Below are 23,156 nucleotides of genomic sequence, written 5' to 3'. Positions count from 1 at the left end.
ACTGGTGATAAATCACAGATGTGCGGATCCTAACTCAAGCAAGCATGCATTACACTCACGTAAGAGCAGAGAGCATGTAGAAACGCATGCATGTTGCAATGTCTGAGGACACTACATCACTAGCATCCATACTTGAGTGCTCATGAACTTCCAGACTGCACCATTTGTGACCAGACACTTGAGCAGCAAGAGAAAATTGATTTAAAGTCAAACAAATCCCCTCTGAAGTCTATCAAACAAACAGTCAGTTCGCTCATTCCCAGGGACCGAGTCTTTTACAGAATGTCAACCTTGGAGAGTCCTCGGCCGAGCCCGAGCGTTCAGCCGACTGTCAGTTCACTTCCCACACAAAAGTGGCCATTGATTCGACTCCATTTAGACACTGATTCTCTTAGAAAACCAAATAGGAAGTGGAATTGTGACCAGTGTTTCAAAAGGGATAGAAAAGCAGAGCCTTGGCTTAGACCCAAGGGTAAGACACTGTCATCGCTTTAGGCCTGATTAATTCAATGCCGCCCCCTCCCTCCCACAAAAGCCCCTTTGACCAAGCTGTGAAATGGAGTGAGAAGGAAAGACAGGTTGGGACTGAGGCGGTGCATAACACCCCCTGCATGGAGTTGGAATGGGATGATGGGAACAACAATTATTCCTGATGCTGACCTCTGAGATGCAGAGGCAGAAAGAGAAGGAGTCAGACTACCAAATCTAAGAGTTAGCATAACCCAGCGACTGGCACATACAATGAAGCCTCTGAGATTTGCTGTGAGGGTGTTCGTCTAGCGCTGGCTGGCTTGTGGCTTAACGGCTTCAACGTCTTCACCAGCTGAGAAGGGTGGGTGGGCGTTGTAGAAAAACTCATCATTAGCATTTCAAGGAGATGATCAAGGAAACAAGTGTTGAGATGTTGGCAGTAGCACTGTAGCGCAGAGAGCTCGGAGCCACTACTGCTGCATCAAAAGTCGTCCATGCAAGCCCCCCCCCCCCCAAAAAAAAAAAAACAGTAAATGTACCGTAGCCTTCAACTGTACAACACACAGCAATAAATGAACCAGGACTGTATGTTCCTCCAAAAAAATAAATAAAAAAAGTAATTTCTGTGACTTCATGCATTATACCACTGGGTCTCTGCTGTTGCTAGGGACAACCCAGGAAGGATAGGACGGAGGGAGAGATGTGGGGAAGCCTTGTGGGGAAGTTTTTCCTCCAGTGATGACGAAGTCCTGCACACAGTTTCCTCTGGCTTCACAACACCCTTTTCAGTTCCACGATAGAAATATGAAGCACCGCAGAGGTATGAGTCAAAGGTGCGCTCCATATGAGAAAACAGAAATAACGTGCATGTATGTAGGATACTAATTTGGCATGTTTGAACGATCACGTGTGCATTGGCTGCAGACTGGAATGCTGCTGGGTTGAACCCTCGAAACACCAGAAAATTATCTGATTCTTTAGCTTCCTGCGTGCACGTGTGAAGTTCTGCATAAGCTTTGGCTCTGCTCCTCGCTCTCTCAGTCTATCCTCTTGTCTGTCCCTTCACACAGACGAGGGCACAATGCTGAGCCACCTTTTCCCTCAGGCAATCCAGCAGAGGGTTGACTCAGATACCAACAGTCACACAGGAGTCATATGGCTCGTGTGTATGTGAATGCCAAACATGCTTTGGCTTGTAATGGTACAAAAAGGATTGGGAAGGAAACACCTCCTGTTATAATCAGCAGCTGTTCCACCCCCCTGCCAGCCAGCATGTACACATGTATACACACACACACACACACACGCTCATTGACAATAGGGAGGAGGTGCATGGCCACCAAATGGCATGGTCTGGGGCTAAACGGGCTGTGGGTGGAGGGTAATCACTTAATGGAGCTTTATGCACCCATCTCCACTGCAACACACATACACACACACACACACACACACACACACACAATTTCATTACCATAACAGACACAGTGGGAGAACTGTCCTGTCTATCCTGTGAACCACCTATGGTGACCAGATTAGACCCCCACAGTGAAGAGAGCAACTTCTACACCACAGCTACTCAACCCTAAATAACCTTGTTGTAGATAGGGCTAACCACATGACAACCACACCACAAAAGTGAACCATGGGGCGGGACGTGCCACCACTACTACCTTTATATCAATCGCTTCTCTCTATTATGCAAGTGCGCTGCCAGCCTAATGTTGCCCACGGTTTAAGCTAATTGGAATTGGAAATGATTTGATCACAAAACAGATTTTGCTGGCTTCGGCCTGCTCTCTAAATGTGCCTGTTTGTTTGGTCTGACATTCAGATATTCAAGCATTAATGCTGCCAAAATAGACACTTGGCCAGGGAGAGGCCGCTTTGAATTAGTCTCCAGCCACACAGTGAAAGTAAGGGCGCTGACTGAGGGCGGACTGACCACAGCAAAATTGGCAAAACAACGCAAGGGACTGCACTGCTGTAGGTGCATTGCTACAGGTTCGCCTGTAGGCCAACTTAGAGACGTTATTATGGCAGCAATCGTTTTCTCCTGCGGCTAAAAGACTAAATTAGCACAATGCCAGTGCTTAAGTATACAATTTAGGGACATTTTTAATATGTGGTTTTTCCCAGGTGCTCATTTCTGGATGCTGCCATCATTCCTGTGCTAAAGCACGCAACAAGATTAGAGTCCCAACAATTACAGCCATGTGCCTCTCACTGTAGTCATAAAGAACTGCTGGAAAAGGCCAGTCATGGAAGATTCAGTCTGTGCATCTCATTAGATCCCTCATGCTGTCTTATGCTTTGCCTTATCAACCATCCTGGCACACCTGAACAAGATAACGTCAGGATGCTGTCCAATAACTTGAGCTGAGCTTTTAATACTAGCACTTTCTAGAAGCTTTCTTAGCCAGGTCTAAACACTCCACAGTGAACATCTGCAGTACTGACACACCGAGCGCAGGGATGTGTGACAGGCCCATTGTAATTCAGGCTGTACTTGGCAGTGGTGGTAGGGGTTTCTTAAGGTGATTAAAACAAAGCAGATGTGGACTTTAACAAGGCCTATCCTAACCAACTGCAAATCAGTTCAGCACTTCCTCTGTTGGAAGAGTCAGGAATATTACATTTCTCTGAGTGAATCTTACTGATAATCTAAAGAAAGTTCAATGGCTCCATGCCTTGCAGCAACTCAGACAGGCAAAAGCCCCAGTCCTAATTTAGTCTATATTATGAGTCACTACTTCAGTGTCGGGTGTGCAGTCGCAGTGCCTCAGACCTAAAGTCACTCCGGTGCATAAAGAGGAAAACATCATTCAGACTTCAGATTCAGGAGATGCAGCATCCACATGAAGTCCTGCATTATCGAGGACCCCTCTCATCCTTCCCACAATTTATCCATTCCTCTACCATCTGGTGGGAGGGTTCATAGCCCCCCAGCAAGAACAGCAAGTCAGTCTGTCCACAGGCTGTTAAGCTTCTGAACTCACTGACCTCCCAAACAATGACTTTCCTGGCTAACATGTCTGAGCAGTCCCTACCTCCACTGTCCTCTCTACTCCCCACTGCTACTCCCCTGTGCTATAAAGCAAAGCACTATGTACTATGTCAAGCATCATCAGGCACTTAGTATGAATAATGCAATGTTTCACGTATGCATGACAGTATACATGAGTGTATACTTAATTATTCTTTTTCAGCATTGCACAGTTTTTATCATTGGTAGGTGCAGATCTGTTGATTTTGTCGGTTTCTAAATGCCCTTTATACTAAAACACATTTATATAGATGTGGTGAAAGTATACTTATACTTGATATGTTTTTCTGCAATGTCATTGTCACTCTAAAAGGGCTCTTATCTAACAGCAGACATACATTGTTTGCATAGGTTTTCTCATGGTTCCGCATTGATGCATCATCATTTTTGTATGCAGATCTAATCTCTTCCAGGGATGAAAAACCAAAGGTTTTGCCTGACTAAATAAAGACAAGAGAGAACAATCAGCAAAAACAGAGGAGCTGAAGGTTGAAACAGAGATGTACACAAAGAAATATTTGATTCTTGTGTCTCTCTTCTGTTTATTTCAGTTCAGTTTCTGCAAGTTATTGTTTGAAACCGAAGAAATGGCACAGGAGGGAAAAAAATGTGCTTGTGGGGGTTGTTTTGCTAGTGAAAACACATTCTCATGACAGGAATGGGTGTGTATATGTATTGTGTATGCTAAATATCACTTTGTGTAAATAACATGTGAATTGAGTACATATGGAAATTAGTTTTAAGCCAAATGAAAATTGCATCACTGTACATGGATCTTCAACAAACAAGCAAAACAAAAATGGAAATTAAAAGCCAAGAAATGTGAGAAAATATCACTTCAAAATAAATTACCGCTGATTAAGAGCGAAGTTTTGTTTACCTTATTTCCCACCAATTACATTTGAAGGCCTGGTACTTGTGAAAAGATATCTTTACCACTCTGAACCCTTTTTACCTCAAAGTCCAAGGCGTAACATTGTCTTATATGGCTGATATTAGCGCATATCTGCACAAATTCAAAGCACCAATCACTACATTTACATGCACACTATTATTCCACATATGACACAGATCATCAAACAGCATACTCTGAATTAGGCCCTACTCCAAATGTAGCATTTTCCTAATAAGACATGTGGGATAATGCTGATATTATTCAGGTTTTAGGAGCAGCCTCTGGACATGTATACAGCACATTCGGAACACACATTTGCGACACACGGCCTCTTGTCTGTTTACGGTCAGCTGTGTGCCTTGTAAGCAAACCAACCAGATGCAGGGCCAAAAGAAAAGCCCACATTTCTGCTTAGGCAGGACAAACACACCTTTCTTAAAAAAAGATCTGGATAGCAACATATATTCTGAAATTCCAACCTTTTCAAGGGGGTTTAAGGAAGATGAAAGAGGGAGGCTGCATTTGTACGGTCAAACAAGTGAACCACCAGTGGAAAACTCTGACACAAAGAAGCAAAACGGCACAAGCGGTTTCATTTTTCAATGTTTTGACATGGGCACGAACGTCTGTCAGACACAGGTGAGAGCAGGAGTATGCACAACTGCACGCATGTTCATTTTCATTACCCATGTAAACAGCTTAGTAGGGCTGAGGGCAAAAACCATATATGTTCCTGTGATGAGAAAAGAGCTACTAGTACTCATAATCCCGATGAAAAACAACATTGAACCTCGCAAGTCCTTGTTTTGTACATTCAGTCAGTATTTAGACTCCTCAGTTGTCTCCTGAAGACGCTCCAAGAACCAAACTCAAGCAGTCCGAGTGAACAGCTGAGAGCCAAAGTAAACCAGAAATTAGTGAAGATTTTTAGAAGTAGGTGGGATTGTAATGTTAAGCGTGTTGCTTTCAGAGTTTTTCTGATGTCTAGTGGTCAAAAATTTATTAATGCAACTTTAAACACGCTAACTGGATCATGAGTAGATCAGGACTACACATGAAAATGCTACAAACCTGCTCAATTCATATGTGAAGTATTACATTTTTATGAAACACAACAGTGTTTTCGCCATTTCAAAAGTGAGTGCTCGCCAGTTTCGTGTCACGGTCACCTTGGTACTGCCAATCAAAATGTCATCCTCTCAACACAGTAGCTCAGGATTGGGCTTATCAACTACAGAGAAGATCCGGTTACACCATGATGTCTTTCAAACCACAATCAATACATGACAGCAACTGGTCACAACCCTCGCTGTGACCTTGGCCTTCCCAGTTTGTCTCCACTGTCACTCAGCTTACAGAGGATCAATATCAAATTGTCTCCTTCCTGTCATCTTCCCATCATCTCAAGTGAATTGACTCCACTGTTGTGTTTGAGTCCATATCTTGGTTTAAGGGCAACAATGGGGTTGTGGGTGGTTTGTATTTTTACGTGTGTTGTCATATGATACCACGGGCAAATATCAATAGCAAATACGTAGTTATTCCAGTCAGTTACATATAAATACAACTAATAATAACAAATCTATGGAAAAAAAACAAAACTATACCATCTATAAGTAGAGTTCCCCGAAAGACTCCAGCTAAGACTTTGCATAATGCACAGACATTCGTTTCCTTTCATCGTACACTGTCGTCATGGGTCGTCTCTGTAGCTAGTGCTGAACAATAGAAGGCCTCTTGTGCTACCTTTAGGGAATAAATTAGAGATAAAAGAGTTCGGATGTCTTGCACTGAGCAAGCTACTCACATGTAAATCCTGACACAGACCTCATGATTTAAATGCTGTGAAACAAAATGGATCGCTTTAATGTGCTTAATATATGGAATACCTTCACCTCTTCTTTCTTCGAGCACAACTAAAACTCACTAGCTGACAAATCCAAGTACCTCATCTATATTTAATTGATGGCAGACTATTTTAGGGGAGCATCTGCCCTTCTAGTGGCATGACAGACTCAGACTAAGGTTGTGACATTTGTGAAGGCACAAGATGACACAAAGATTAGATTTGAGAGTACAATGACATTATAAGAAAGACCAAAATGTCTACATTATTCGATTACGCATCACTCTAACGTCTTCCACAACCCAGTGAAAGACTGAGAGATAAATTATGATCTTTTCCAGAGATAATTTCTAGATTTTGCAAGAGGGCCGGACAGAAATGCTTGCAGGAGAGAGGCTCAGCTTGGCAACAACTGACACAACAAAAACACATGGTGTTAAAATTAGCTATCTTTTTTTTTTTTTTTTTTTTTATACACAAAAGCATCAAAACACATAAAAAATGTAAAAGGGAGGGTGTACGTGCATGCACACATCCACAACCCAGCTTCTAAAAATAGCTATGTGTGAAAAATCTGTTTATTTCCTACACTTGCATTCCCCCAGAGCAATAGAGCACCCTGGGCCCTCATATCCCCCAGGCCTGGCCTTGCATTTTAGCAGTGACCTACATTTAATTCCCTCCACAAGGACAATGTTGGGCTTGACTTCTTGGATGACTTTGGGTTCATCGCTGGGAGCTGAGGAGCTGTCTTCCTTGACGTCTTCATCGGGTCCAGTTTTGTGGGGTAGGCTGGCATTCTTCAGAAGTGTCTCTTCAGCTTGCTGAAATCGAACTGTTTTCTTGGTTTTGAAAGATGCAAGTGAACCAGACTGAAACACTGCTTTCATATTAGTTCCAGGTTTCCTTCTCTTTTTGCGGCCTCCAAAACACCCACAAAGCTTCAGAGAAAAAAGAGAGAACATGGCTTTATGCTGGTCTTAACAAGCAAAATATAAATCCAGCCAGGTGAATTTGTCTGAATATCCTTGAATGTCACCGTTCAGACAATGAAGATTAGTCCCGTAATGGCGAGTATCCATATTTATAGAGCCTGTCTTCAGAATTGCTCACCTTCCTTGTTGAATTCTTTCTTTAAGGTGAAATAAACCTTCTGTGACTTAACATACAGTAACAGTACCACAGAACACTAGAAAATATACAGACTTTCTGTTTGCTGGGCAAACCTGGAGGAGGAGCTTGCTCTGACCCCAGGGCTCCTAAGACTTCGAGGAGAGTATCACTGACAGACTGCTCCTCCCAAAAATGAATTTTGTCAACATCCACAAGCAAAAAAAATGCAGACAGACAGATGTGCTGATTTGCCAATGAAACTTGGATGAGGACAAATTCTCAAACTGTGTCCAAGAACCCAACTGGCAAAGTGGTTGTTACTACCAACCAAACCGAGGCAGCGGAGGAAAGGAAACCTGAGGATAAAACTGTTAAGGAGTGCGTTTATAACCAACTTGGACTTATTTAGAAAATCTCTTTGCCTGAATCTGACAATGATCTATGCTCGTCTACTCTGCAACACTCACACTGACCAACTCACACATGTCATCAGCCGGTGTGTCACCGCTGATGACATAACATCATCAATTAGAAAAACAAGACTAAGTGGGTTAATGCATGCATACTCTGTATAGTTATGCGTTCGTAAAGACTGCAGCTATTCTGTGCTTGTAATTAGCACATTTTGCATCTATCCAGTATATTAACAGAATTATTGGAGCTTGGATGATTTTGGCATCTAGTTGACATTGCAAACTTTATCACTCACCATATGAACGAATAAAGATTAGGTACTTTGTGCTCTGCCAGCAGCCAGTTGAACCTGGAGTTGCTTAACATACGGCAGACAGGTGACTTGATCAAACGAGTTAGTCAGGCTCTTAAAGAAACACACCTCCTCAAACACTGTGACATCCAGGACGTGCCTTAAAGCTCTGGGTTTTAAAAACATGTCTGCTTAAGCTAAGAAGGCGAACAAAATGATGCAGTTGGGGTGTTGATCATTCATTTCAAACAGCTGCACAAATAATTTGATCCTGGGCTGAAACCTTTACAGTATCTCAAACACCAATAATCAAAACGGTCCTTTCCATCACGACCCATCTTTCCATTTTGAGGCAGGCCTTCAGCGTATGCCCACACCACACCAGCAGATACACAGACTACTGTATGACCTAGATACAAATTGTCTTCAAAAGTCAGAGGGTTCAGAGACATGGCATGCACAGTAAGGGGAAAAACACCTCTAATTCAGAGCATCGTGGGTTCATTTCTTGGGCAACGCAAAATGCAGGATTCCAAACAACACATAAACAAAACATGCGCACGCGGGGGGGGGGGGGGGGGGGGGGGGGTAAATTGTTTGAGCATATCCGCCATGGTGAAGTGATCAGTGCTATGAGTCAAAAGTAGGCCATCATAAATGTGTTTGGCAATGATTCATTATCATAATTGTTCTATTAATAGGCCCAGCTATTCTTATTCGGCTTGTGTGCTGGCATTCAGGTCATTGAGGACAGGAGTTATTTGAAAGAGTGCATTTTAAGTAGTTTGCGACTGACATGGAAACAATGGTAGCACTCACTAACTCTGACAGCGTTTTTGGGTTTTCCTACAATGGGTAAGATGTGAATCACTGACAGAGTTAAATGTATGTGCTAGTTTAGAGAAGAAGCTGTTATCTGCAAAGCTTGATTAAGATTTTCGTGAGCATGACCCGATGGATAGCACAGGAAACCTGTGGTAGTCACTCCCTCCGCTGCCCCCCTCCCTCCATCGCTCCTTTCTGGTCCCATCACTCCTCCACCTCATTCTTTGCTTTCTCTCCATGTTTTGTTTGTTCCCACTTTTACTGGCCCTCTCATTTGTCCGGTTCTTCAAATCTGTTAACGCTGGCGACTCTCTCTTTTAATCTCTAAGCCACTAGTCATTACTCTCCCTTTCATACAAAGAATATTAAGGAAGTTAATACCGCAGACCCCTCCACCCAGCCTCTGATCTGCTCATTTTTTTGTTTTCTCTGTCTCCAGTACATTTGGCAGATGTGACAACTGCCTGTGTGGCCGAGCAAAACTGTTCCTGCTTTCGGGTTTGACTGGAGGACAGCTGTGGTTTTTCTCAAGCCGCCAACTAAGTCCTGCCAAAAGCCCAAACTCCATTTTGCCGCTCTGATGTTGATGATGTCATGTAATCCAGAAGAACACCAAATAACTACTGCTTTATTCCCCTTGGCTACCACATTCACTTAAACTACCAAACTACCAAAATCCAGATGTGAAGGATAATGAAGATTGTCTAATATTTTATATACAGTAAAACAGGAGTCAAATGTTTCTTGTAAATATTCTGTATGCTACTGAAAACATACTGACAATCATTTAAAAGATATCATAGCGGTGAACACCTACTAACATTATCTGACTCATGATGACCAGCTTTCAAAAATCGATAGAGCAGAATGTAAAATAGTCCTCACATCCCTCCTCCTGGCTGGCAACTACATTATCCACAATGCACCTGCGCCGCAAACAGTTGCATCCGAGATTCGGCTGCGTTACGCTAGAGTCGGCTAATGAAGCCTGAGAAGAAGGCTGCAGAGTTCTGGTAAGCTCCCTCCTCTCTAACTAACAATCCCTCTTTTTTTTTTTTTTCCATTCTCAAACTTGTAGTCTTCAGCCCCAACTGACGCCGACTCAAGAGACATCACTTGAGGCAATTTATCAGACTTCACGCAGCTCCCTCTGGAGCCACGAGATGCTTTATACAACTGTTTTCACATATGCAGTAGTACTCCCCGAGACCTGCGAGCAGACTTTGATGTGTAAAAATCCACTTGAACATGAAAATGTTGGCCGTGTGGAATAAAACAAACCAACACGCTTGAAACAAACACCAATGGCCAAAAAGCAACATTTCACTTTGCTCAGTTTAAAAAGTCAGGAGCAGGTTACAGTCTGGATTATTCTGTTTTAGGATAACTCTGAGGTACGAGCGAAGTGGAGCGAAGGGGTGAAACAGTGGGCCAATGTGATGTGCACGTTAACAGCTCCGGCTCCCTCTCTAATAAAGATGGGTGCCTCAACATATAGCGAGCAAATGCTTTTCCTTAAGACTGTATTAAGTGAAATTGCCCCGTGCTCTGAATCACGCTGCTTTGAAATGAAATGTGATGACTGTGTTACATTAAAGACAGGCCTCGCAGTGGATTGAATTAGTTCTCTGTATGTCTTTCAAAGAGTCCAGTCCAACTCGTTGCATGCATGTCATCTACCATGTTACAGCATGCCAGAGAACTGTGCAAGAACCTCAGTGAATCATACATGAAGACTTTTACACTGCAAGGTATTTTTTACTCTTATGGCAGTCAGAGTAAATACAACAGGATGTGGATGCGGCTGACACACATTAAGCATGAGGGTATATATCATTCAATCATATCAAATTTTTGTGGTTTAATCTGGCAGATATTTTTTCAAACTGCCCGTATTTGGCTGGTTATCTTGGGTTTATCTGCCTTGCTGAAGTAAGTGGCCATATAAAGAATATTGTCTGTAGCTGGTGGATGATCATAGAAAGACAACATGGATAATGGCCCTGCCTTGAAAATCTGGCACCGTTCATATACCCAACTGTTGTGCAGAAGCTATTACAGAAGCGTTTCTCTAAATCCTCAAATAAACATGCCCTGATGTCAAGCTGGCCAGCTAGTCCACATTTTCCAAGAAGATACTGAGGCATGTCTTCATGGATAATTTCCAGGACGCTCACTCGACTGTATGCACGTGCACATGCACAAACACAAGGGGAGGGCTAGCAGACTCCCGTCACATCCCAAAACCAAAACAGATCCGTCCACCATCTTTGCCACAGCCAGTCTACCAGTGTGTGTGTTTTTTTTGGTGAAACACAGGCACACACACTGACACACACACACACAAGAATGCAGGAGGGGTGTCGAGCTGACTGCGGTTTGTCAGCTCGGCAGGGGGATGGAGCCATCTGTCCCAGTAAAGGGTTAATCCAACCAAAAGCACAGGCCACAGATTCCAGCATTTTCCAGCCCTCAATTTTCTATCTACATTCTGGCTAGGTGTTTGTTTTAAATTTTATTTGGGTTTGTTTGGTTTTTTTTCTTTCTCTTTTTGGTTTTGTGGTGAGGATGAGGGGTTATACAGTCCACCATCCGGCCTTGCAGACACCCCAACCATGCCACCTGATTCTTCAAACCCCAGAAAGCTCAAGAGACCTCCCAATGTGGTGGTGGCAAGGAATTAAATGCGGAAGAGGGCAGTTTTTGTTATGGTTCCAATGATTGGTACGGATGCCTTTCATTTGGGATGGAGTGTTTTGAGTCGAGGGGGAGGGTGTTTTCACTGCTCCAGCTGGCTGAAAGAGGCTCGCAATGAAGAGACGATACACACAGACACACACACACACACACACACACCACAATGAGATCAAAACAGGCCTTTCTCTGGACCTGTGACGTGCTCCATTTTTCCCCTTCATAAGCAATGCTTTCAGTTCTAAATGATTCCCATACAGAGGGATGGAGAGAAGGGGTGAGGAGGGGGGGGGGGGGGGAGGTCTGAGGACCGGGGGAAGGGAAGAGAGAGAGAGATTAGAATAAGAAACAAAAAAACCTGAAGGGCCACTAGTGCAGTGTAAAGCTAAATCAGCCAGAACCCTGCCGGAAAATGCCCCCCGCACACACACACAGCCGGCCTTTGTCTTTTTATTCCACCCAGAAAAAAAAAACACCACGGGCTTCCTACTACCTACAGCAACATGGAAATGGAAAAGAGAGGCTTTAAAATGATACATTTAGAGGGGCGGGGAGGGGAGGGGAGGGATAGAAATGGGGGGGGTGGAGGGTGGAGGGGGGTCATCCAGACACGAGATGGATTGAGAGAGAGAGAGAGAAAGAAAGAGGGAGGATGAAGGAGAGGTAGCAGCTAACCTTAGCATCCTGGAAGCCCCAGACAGACAGACAAACAGACAGGCAGCAGTTTTCTGCTGGAGGTAATGGCTTCCAATATGATCAGGCATGTCAACAGATCACACAGCCTTAACACAGCCATCGCAGAGCTGGAGTGCTTCCACCAGAAACACACATACTGTACATACACACACACGGGAAGTGACACTTTGCACACACGCAGGCATCAAACCGGGGCACAGACACACACACACACACACACACACACACACACACACACACACACAGACAGACGCACGCATACCTGAGACAGACAGACACAGACAGACACACACAGCTTCCATTTGACCACAACACATCAGCCTCCATTACTGCCAGCGATGTGCCTCCGTCTCCTTCGCTCTGCCCCTGATGCCTTCCGCCTGATGCACAGCCATCCTCGCCGCCTGCCTCCCCATCTCTCTCCATCCCAACCCCCAACCATCAAATCACAGCAGCCCTCAGCCCCTTCTCAAAATGAAACACCAAACAAAATACCTCAGTTAAGGAGCCTGTGAGGGGCTTCTTCTCCTTCCCCCACAGCCCTCAGGAGCAACACCACGTCGACAGGAGACAGAGGGAGGAAAAAAAAAAATCCAATCAGGTGAGGATGAGTGGAAGAAAAACCAGTGCAGATTCACATTTCCTTCTCCTTTCCGCCCTCCCTTTTCCTCCTCCTGTGCGTCTGTCCTCTGTCCAGCTTTGGCTTTGTGATGCTAAGCTAATGGGAGCTAAGCTAAGCAGCATCCACACATTGGCTTATAATGCGCTCCGTCTCATACCCACACACACCAATGCTAGGCTTCTCTCTCTCTCTCTCTCTCTCTCTCTCTCTCACTGACTGAGCCCCGCTGTCTCCCGTCTCGCAGGCACCCACATGCACCCGCCCACCCCCCCTTCTCTCTTTTTCTCTCTCTCTCTCTCTCTCTCTCTCTCTCCCTCACTCCCTCCCCTTCTCTTGGCTGTTCACCCCAATTCTTTCTTGTCCTCACAGATCACTTTTTTTTTTATCCTCTCCCCACACCTCGGTTTCTTTGTGCTCTTCCCCAGACACTGATGTCCTCACACGTACACACACACACACACACACACACTCATACACATACTTTGGGTGTTTAACAAGTTCCAGACAACTCATCCTTGACCAACATGCGAAGAAGACAGGAGTCAGGGGAAGAATCCTAAAGGCAAAAAGATCTGTGACAAGAGCTGGGCAGGGAGGCGTGGACTACAATAAAGCTAGAGCTGTATCATTTCACACGTCAGACACAAAAGAAGTTCAACAGTTATACACAAGTTCTGCATCATTAATTACAGGTGTTACAACCTCGGTAGATAAAGGTTAAGACCTAGTGGAAACAAAAAAGCCACCAGGATGTCATAGTGAATGAGCAAACTATGAAAAAAGGAGAAGAAGAGTCTTAGAATACAAGATTCAAGATTAAATATGGACTAAAAAAACCTCACTATGATGAGTCAACCTGGCCAACTGGCACACATATGTGCATTCAAATGTTGAACAAAAAAGGCAACTGGATTGTGCAGGATTCATTTGTTATGCACTGTGGTCTGAGGAGGGGGTTGGGAGGAGCAGTGAGAAAATGTAAAATGGAGGAAGGTCAAAGGTCGTGTGATGATCTGTTCGCCTTCAGATATCCCTTAACTGGGTCCCAAAAGCTTTATATCCAAATCCCTACCAAAAATCGAAGCAGATATTCAGAAAGGAAAACTTACAATGTCAAGAGAACTCAAAGATGATAGTATACGGATATACTATCATAATAATAATACTATCATAATATAGTATACTTGGTTTTTGAGTGTGGTGTTGATGGACGCTTTTGTTCCACGGTTCAATATCCATATGAAACTCACAGCTGGGAGAAATTAAACTTTCCTCAGTAGCTTTTCAAAGACAAAATCAAGTTGATACTATAGCAGCAGTATCCAAAAGAGTTCAGACACAGCTCATCACTCTTCAGGCTGCCATGAAAAAAGGCTGGTCAGCATCCAGACATACAAAAAAGTCTTACCCAACAGCTATACTAGCAATACAGCATTATCATGACTAATTTAATGATCATTTTTAATGATAACCCACAACATTCTACTATGTTCTTAGTTGCTGCTTTCTAAGAAACTCTAAAACTAAGAAGGTCTAATGCAGCATCCATTATGAAGGTTATGCTCAGCTTGAGTTGAAATAGTTTTAGAGAGGTGTTGATCCAGCACTCTGGTTTGTGCTCCCCTACTGCACACACTTTACATACACACATGTAAAACTACATATAATGTATGATCCATTTCTACAAATAGAAATTGACTGTTTCCCATCAGTCAAACTACACTCAGACACAGAAAGGAACAAATAAGCATCCACAGTTAGAAACACATTCTATCCTGCCTGCATCAAGCCAAAGGCATCATTTACTCAAACTACCTCCGTGCCTGTCATCCTGCATTTGAGCACAAGAGTGATGGAGTGCATGGACACAATACATTATGCGAAAGAGTGTGGGTGGGGCAGTGGGGGCTATGAATTTGGGGTCTCCACCCATCATTCACTCTGTTTGACAACACTCCTTTGACACGACAATGGTGTCAGCTAAACAAAAAAACGTCCCCACCAGCATTAATGCAGCTCCTATTGTTTCCTTTTACGACCTCCTTCAGATGTACCTGCAGCATGCTGGGAGCCCCTAAGCCCAAATGTAATCAAGCTGATACTGGTCCTGCGTTGTGGTTTGTAGAAGAACGGGGTCTGAAACACATTTATGGTGGATGGACGGCAAAAATAGGAGAGAAAATGTGAACAAACATTAGCAGTCAAAGTTTGGAGCCACCACAAATGCTTGATTGGGTACAGTCATACGGCTCAGAGGACTAACTCTATATTTGTGAATGGTCTTTCATGCTTTTAGGTTTTAGATAACTGTTATTGAAAACTGTTATTGTGCATAAAGGGCTTCAGTGTCAAGTGTACAATCATGGTTGTTGCAAAACAGAATTGCTGGAATTAAGAGGTGTGTTGCTTTAGCAAAGCTTTTCTTAAAACTTCCAAATAGAAAAAGAAAATTAGTCAAGGGATATCACTAGTGGAACTGGACCACAGAATATCAGCTGAGCATACAATGGACTGACAGATCACAGTTGGAAGCTCTTCAGTCTTAACCACTGAGTGGGCTCCAAAGTATTCAGAGCATCATTGTAGTTCAATAATGATCTCAGGTCACATACGGTTTTCTGGACTGCAAAAGTTAAAGTTGAAGGCTATTCGGGGTCTGACTTCTCCCCCAACATGCAACATTATGGGGACTGAATAGTTTAAATCATTTCATGATTCCTCTTTTGAGGCAAAAGCAATTTTGAATGTAAATACTAGATTTGGGGTCTCAATTATAGTGTTTTTTAGCAAGAATAGAAAGTACTGAAGGATATAAGGAAAATATAAATATGAGAAAGATGAAAGATGATTCCTAATGTCTGGACAGATGAGTATATGATGATATATAGATATAGTATATTAAGTAAAGTTTGAAATCAGGAGCCATTGCAATTGAGAAGGGAAACCTATCCAACATGAATGACCCTTAACGTAAATATCAGTAAACGAACAAGACTAAGCAAGACAGTAATAAAGTTGCCTTACTGAACGTGCCGCCGTACTGTAAAGGTCCACTCAGGTCAACAGACAGTCAGAGCAGAGGATGCATCAGTGATTCCCAAGTCTAGATTAACTGTAACAAGAGTTGTATCCAACTGTGGCCATCACGTCAGCTGCAGGATGAAGCCTGATGCAGGACAAAGCGAACTTGGCTTTGTGATCATGTAATTCAACTGAGAACTGGTATAACAGGAAGGATCTGTCATTGCAGAGACATGTTCAAATGTGTTTACAGTACCTGGCCTTGACAAAAGCAACATCCCTTGTGTAAAGCATGTCAAACAGCGGACGCACACACAGTATTTGACTGACATACACCCGGCTTCTAGCCTGATGAAAGTCACAGCCAGAAGAATGTGAAGTTCACGTCAAAATCTTCTTTTAGCTTTTGTTTCTTTTTTTTTTTAAATGTGATTTGCAGCCTTCTGCTCTTTAGGAATGGCACGGTGAGGCAGAGCATTTCTTTTGTTCAGGTGACACAATGTGATTGCATCTGTGGATGCAATCTGTAACCTCACCAAACCAGCCTCAGAAAGGCTGCATTTGTATACACTGCAGTCACACACACACACACACACACACACACACAGGCAGGAACATGCCCAAATCGGACCACACACTCCTGTCACAAACAACCACAAGTCATATGTGCACATATGTTTATGTTAGCCCGACTGGCTAGCGAGAACCGGCGCTGATTTGAGTGTGTGTGAGTGTTTTTGCATCTCTTCATTCCCTCTCTCTTCTCTCCACCCATCCCCCCCTTCGTGCCCCCCTCCCACACCCAAACTCCACCCCACCCCCATCTCCATCCCCGCGGCTTCAGCCCCCCACCTCCCCTCCGAGCCGCCCTCTTAGCCTATATACGGGTCGTCCAATCGTCTGCGCTTGCTAGCCCCGCAATTCATCACACACGCACGTGAACACAAGCCTCTGCAAACCTTGCTCATTTGAGGAAGCGAGCACCAAGTCATCGGCATCACAACAACCACAGTAGACAGCACTGCTACTTGCCCAGATGCAGAGGGAGACCAGAGCTCCCTTTCCGAGACTCGTAGATGCAGAATGCCGAGCTTTAAAATCAGGTATTAACCACTCTTCCCTTCTTGCTACTGCTCCCATCAACTGGCAGGAAACCGAGAGAGAAGGAGCGATACAGAGGGAGAAAGGAAGCAGCAGTGGAGGCGAGAGGCAGCGGTGTCATGAGTTTGGGGGGGTCAGGAATGAGAGAGCGGGATAGAGGGGGTGGAGGGCTGGCGGGGATAATGGGAGATTGGGAATGCTGAACTCGCGGATGGGGTGACCACAAGGGAAGCCGACGGACGCCTCAGCAGCAGATGGGGGAGGGTGAGAGTGCTGTGCTTCGAAATTTTAACAGGGTTATGGGAACAACTGACTTTTAGGAGGATGTGAGTAAGGAGACGGGTTTATGTTCACAACGACCTTCACAAAACTCATACATCTTAGGAGAACTAGCAGAAGGTGGACTTGACATGAATTTCATCGCCCCACACGCGCCGAGTCTCCAGTGGAAATTCACATTGTGTTAGTCATGTCTCGGACCGTCTTTTTGCAGTCTATGTTTCATTTTCCCTTTCACAGTGTGACAAGATCATTTCTCAATTTAACTGTTCTAAACTAAAAGTAATACTCAGAACTCAAAGAGTGTCCAAACAGGAAGGGAAAAGTCCCTCAAAAGTGTTGCATGAATGATGAGCTCATGGTCTCAATCGCTAGTGTCACGTCGGCTTCAACGCAGGATGATGTTCACTTTCTAAATCATGGTCTCAGTTACAGACAGGATAGCCGGGCATGCTTTAGGGTGGGACTACCTCATGACTAACTAATCAAAAGGCGAGTCGTGCCAAAACCTAACCAATCGGACGCAAACGTCTTTGCAGAATGAACGTCACCTCTGGTTCCAAAACCAAGATGGCGACGCCCAAAATGCAAAACTCGAGGCTGAGTGACATCACAGGGGCTAACCTCATTTCTTTTATGTTTCTGCAACACTGCTCAAAAAACAAACAGTGCTTTTTTAAGCATTTGACAAATGCACAAAATGATAATTATCCCTTTCCCTTCTTATCAATTATATGAATTTGGTTCACATTCATAGTAAAAAAGACAGATTGAGACTTTAATAGACTGTTATTCATAATACTGTGTACTCTACACGTGGATGTGCAGAATGGCTGGTGACTATTTTGCCTGATTTACAGGCGGGACAAGCCCCAACATTCACAGACACACTTCTCCATCTGTTTCTCCACCTGCTTGCTGTTCATAATCACACCTACACCTACACATGCACGTGGTTGGAGCTTTGAACAACCTATGGACATACGTCAACATGGACACACACTGACCTCTCACGAAAACAGGCCAAGGCAGTCACAGAAAATCCATCTCACTCACGCCACAGCACTACATAAATGTGCATAATCCTCTCCTATACGGCTGCTGCGCTGGTCTTGTATTCTGCGAGTGTGAAGGGCATAAGAGCCTACTTATTTATGGACTGTGCCTGCTGTAACATGCCCCCCCCCTCCCCTCCCGTAACACGAAGGGAACAAAATTAAGCTGTGAGTATTTGTAAATTGAATATTCCAGTGAGAGTGTCACCCTCCTGTGTAAGTGCATGACAACAAAAACTCCTCTAAAACGGTCCTATAAAACATATGGTCTGGGGAACACCTTCATGCTTTGTTTACTGCTAACAACACTGGGATTTTTACTGGTGTGCCATAGACCACTCAGTGATTAAAGTGGTCATTATGGCCAGACCCCACCCCCAATCCACCTCTAGTGTCTGGCTGACATATGGCAGTGGAGGTAATGCAGATAAAGTCTCTTAAACAAGCCTCCTGAACACAGATAGTAATTTGTGTGAGAGGGCCACAAATAAACTAATTGAAAAGCCAACGGATGAGAACCATTACGGGGAAAAGCATCGGCTTGGGGAAATGAGACGGGCCCCCTTTCAATTCGGAAATTATTTCAAAAACAAAAACAAATCCAATATGCTATGACTTTGGAAAATATATGGTGATGGAAAAGGTGAAAAGTAATTAGGAGGTTTTCCATACAGCAAATTTTAATTTTGTTATTCCAAATACTTATTTTTGTGGAAAGTATGAAATGATGCCATATGTCTAAAGTGCACTGGTGGAGTCTATGGATGGTGTTAAATGACATGAAGCTACAGCACCAGAGCTGAAAACACTAGCATTCACTAAATATTATATATATATAGTATATATAATATATAACAGTGTAAAGGAAGAGGAGAAAAATAAATAAAAAAATACATGGAACTTGTTTACAGCCAAGTCATTTTTGCAGTAGCACCTCATATCTACTTGTTTGTCCCCCCCCCTTTGGTATCATGGCAATGATGAACCTGCCTCTGATTGGCCCATGCAGTTGATGTCAGTGTTATATGCACATCAGGGACAACACACAATTGACATCATGCAGCATGGTTCATTACCATTACTGTGTTAATGCTACAGTCCTTAGCACCAACTTCTTCTGGGTTTTTTTGCAGCAGCAGCTACAAGAAAAATACACAGCATCAAAAAACAAATGTGCCTTTAGATCTTTGAGACAGTCCGGCCAGCTCTGGCACAGGAGATACTGGTAAGAGACAGAAGGTGAGGGACTTGAATGAAACCACAACGCCTATAATTACTGGTGCTATTGATCCTGTGGACATGAGACGCTGCTAGCTTGTTCACTGTGGAGTCACCAGACTTTTCCTCTAACTGATCAGACAATATTAGCAAAGCAAACACATGCTAGCTGAATGGATGGAGGGCGACTGACTTTGTATCAACTCGCTGCTTGTTATCGCCTTGGGAGGCAGGTGGAAAAGTGCATTTGGGGATGAGGATGGATGATGTGTGATAAAACCCATCAGCCCACAACATGGGGTTAGTTCGAAGGAGGATATAAAGATATCAGACCGGCAAACTGCAGAGCCATTATTGGTCGAAAGGCAAGTGGACCCATGCTCAGATTAGACTGCAATAATCAGGCTTAATTAGAAAAATAAAGTGTCAGTGTGAGGCAGCTACACACACTATCATTAGATGGATCTCGAACTGATCGTGCCAGGAGGCTATGACGACGGCTCGCACTCGCCTAACATCAGGGTTTTTGTTTTTCATGATGCTCTGCATGAACTCACAACAAGTGCGTAAAGACTGTGCAACGCGTATCCTCAGGAAAGAATGGCTCATATAAATGCCGGGGCACGCAGAAGACAGCAGAGCGCAGAGAGAGATGTAAGACATGAGAAAGTAGGAACAACAGAGTCAGGCGTCTACTTACAAGGCACGGCGTGACGGTAGAGGTTGTCTCGAATGGTCTGCTGCAGTTCGTGGTCAGGCGAGGATTTCTGGAAGCGCTGGCTCAGATAATGCTTCAGGTCCTTGTTCAGCTTACTTCCTGTCATTGTGGACACAAACAGGAAAACACATGGTGACTACATCAAGACAACAACAAAAAAAAAAAAAATTAAGCCCAACAGATATCCAAACATCACAAGAGTCCAAATGACGCTCTTATAATTCACAGTGAAGTGGCGAATGACCACACAGTTTCACTCCCACACAAAGAAAACACACAAGTTTGTCTTGCAATCAAAGCAAAGCTGGATGCTGAGTGCATAGCCGTGAATTGTACACTTGCCATTGTCACTCAGAGGGGTAGCTGGCTGCAGGCTCTCCCTCTCCATCCAGTCAGAGCTAGCCAAAACTAAGACTGCTAGCACTACAACTAGCACTGTGAATCAGCCCTCCTGCCGCTACGCCATCTGGACCTCAGACACACATTAGGCTACCGAAGGGCAGCACGGCTGGAAAGTATCCGTATGCGTGTGTTTGATTCTGAATGTGTGTCTGTGTGTGGCCACTACGGCGAGTGTCCACATTACAGGCGGCGCTACGTGTGTGCAAACACAGCACAAGCAGCCTGACAACACCACGGAAAGAAAGGAGAGATGTACAATGCCACGCAAATTAGAAAATTCGATAATTCACCTGATGGATACGACAACGTCTTGATCTAAATTCTCGAACAATACTGCTTCAGGCAACAACAAACATCTTATCGTGCTCTTTATTAATACATGTCCCATTATTTATTATCCAACTGATTTATCTCCCATCTTTGCATGGCTGCTTAGACCATTTTTAGTTGTCTTGGGCAAACAACCAGTCATAAAAGGCCCTGGATCCTGTTTCCATGGAAACTGTGTGTATGTGTATGTGTGTGTGTCTGTGTGTGAGCGCGTGTGTGTGCTTAATAAGATGATTGAGATTGTTAGCATAGTACAGAGGAGCATTCTGCACTGGCTGGCAGAATGATTGTAGGTTCATGCTAAAAAAAAATACAATTGAGGCACAACATGCACATCCCCCACAGACATGATATGACGGCTTTTTATTTTAGCGTGACCCAAGATTTTGTCTGTCATTCTTATCAACATAAGTAACAAGAATGGAGTACATGCATAATACATGCAAATTATGCTCACATTGCTACTAAGCAGATAGTCAAAGTCTAGTTTAGAAGCTGTCAGGCTCATACTGCATACTGAGATGTGTCTTCACTAAAAAAAAAAACTAAAAAAAAAAACATTTACTGCTTTTAACAAACAGTATTGTCTTAAAATGTCAATTCTCTAAGACGAGTATTCAGATAATTGTGTTTTCTCATAAAAAAACAAGCAAATAGGATTGTTGAAAGCGAAGCTGCATGGATGAGTTATATCCAGACTTGTAAATGTATCCTTTACTATGTTTTATTGTTGGAAAGCAAATGTGGTTAAGGCCCATGTCTCCAAAACATATTTCACTGAAGAAATAAGTGACATATTTGATTTACCATAATTAGTCTCATCGCTAACAAACGATGTGGCTGTTTGGTAAACAGTCCAGAAGGAAAGGTTGGGTCTTTGCCCCACCGTCTAAGCTCCTCCTGGGAGGAAACTCGGCTCCTGGCTCCGTCCCATCCGCACATATCGCTGTGTTGTAATCCTCACACCAGGTCACAAGCCAACATTCAGGCCAACAAGAGAGCCACCCTGATGTGCTCTTGTGCACACCAATTACTGGAGAGCAATGGGCATTCCACGCTAGCAGACCCCTGACTGGCTGTTTGAGTTTTGCGTTTGGGAAATCTGTAACATGACAACGCTCAAGAAGGTTTACCAAAGGGGCCATATGGGAAGAGATGAGAGCACTACTGAGACGGATTCAGGCAACAGCACAGGCAACGGATACCCAGTTTTCATATATGCACATATTAGTCTTGTTTCCCTGCGTAATATGTCCATTTATTTCACATATTCTACAGTCACTACAATGTCCCATCACTCATGTTTTTCCCCTTTAATGTTAAATGGGTACTTCAGCAATTTTTATATTGTATTTTCATAAACTTGGGAGTCTGCCAGGACACAGACTGAAAAAAAAAACTGTCAAAATTGGCAAAGCAGAGACCAAGACATTCAATCTTTTATACCCAAATATGGGTCAAGGTACTAAAATGCTGGGGGGGGGGGGTTCTGTTAGACCCTCCCATACATTTAAAAAAGTCACAGCTTCAGTTTGTTTGGTGTTTGTATAAATGTCAAATCTAACGTTGAACCTCAAGCCCAAAATGATTTTACAAAGCTCCCACCATTCATTTCCATGTTTCTTTTGTTAATCTGCTTATGTGCAAGCAGCATCATAGCAAATGTTACCCGGGGTTACAATACCAGGCTATTTGATTTTAGTCTGACCAATGAGCCGATCATAGCCTTCAAATGTTGGTTAAGAAAAAGCAAAGTAAGCTGATAAGACTGATTCTTGTGAACCATGACAGAAATGAGTAAGTCAATCCATTGGTACTGACAATAAACTATGTCGTTTATTGTCAGTACCAATGGAAGTAAAGGGGAGAGTTTGATGTTATGTTATGCGCTTGGTAAAAAAGTTATTTTGGTTGGCAACAAGCTTTTGGCTCTAAAGATGAGTCAGAGTTCAAGTTCATTTTGGACACTGGACGATGTGACCAGTGTTTAAGAAAGCTAACTCGGGCCTCCTATCCGGTTGATAACTGGCGTGCAAGCAACAGCACCTCAAGCAGCTATTACATAAGCTTTAATCCAGTTACACAGATGTAGCCCTCCCCTCACCCTCTCTTTGTGTATGC

General features: G+C 43.6%; 1 protein-coding gene across 1 annotated transcript in view; it reads right to left on the bottom strand.

Annotated features, from left to right (window-relative positions):
• Window positions 1–23,156, bottom strand: part of LOC139208647 (membrane-associated guanylate kinase, WW and PDZ domain-containing protein 1-like) — a 128,541-nt gene that overhangs the window by 49,746 nt on the left and 55,639 nt on the right. The window contains exon 2 of the mRNA XM_070838374.1: window positions 20,286–20,402. Within this exon, the coding sequence (XP_070694475.1) occupies window positions 20,286–20,402 (117 nt within the window). The remainder of the gene's footprint in view (window positions 1–20,285; window positions 20,403–23,156) is intronic.

This window comes from Pempheris klunzingeri, chromosome 2, assembly GCF_042242105.1.
Source record: "Pempheris klunzingeri isolate RE-2024b chromosome 2, fPemKlu1.hap1, whole genome shotgun sequence".
Lineage (NCBI taxonomy): Eukaryota > Metazoa > Chordata > Actinopteri > Acropomatiformes > Pempheridae > Pempheris > Pempheris klunzingeri.
This window is presented reverse-complemented; position numbering and strand designations above follow the sequence as displayed.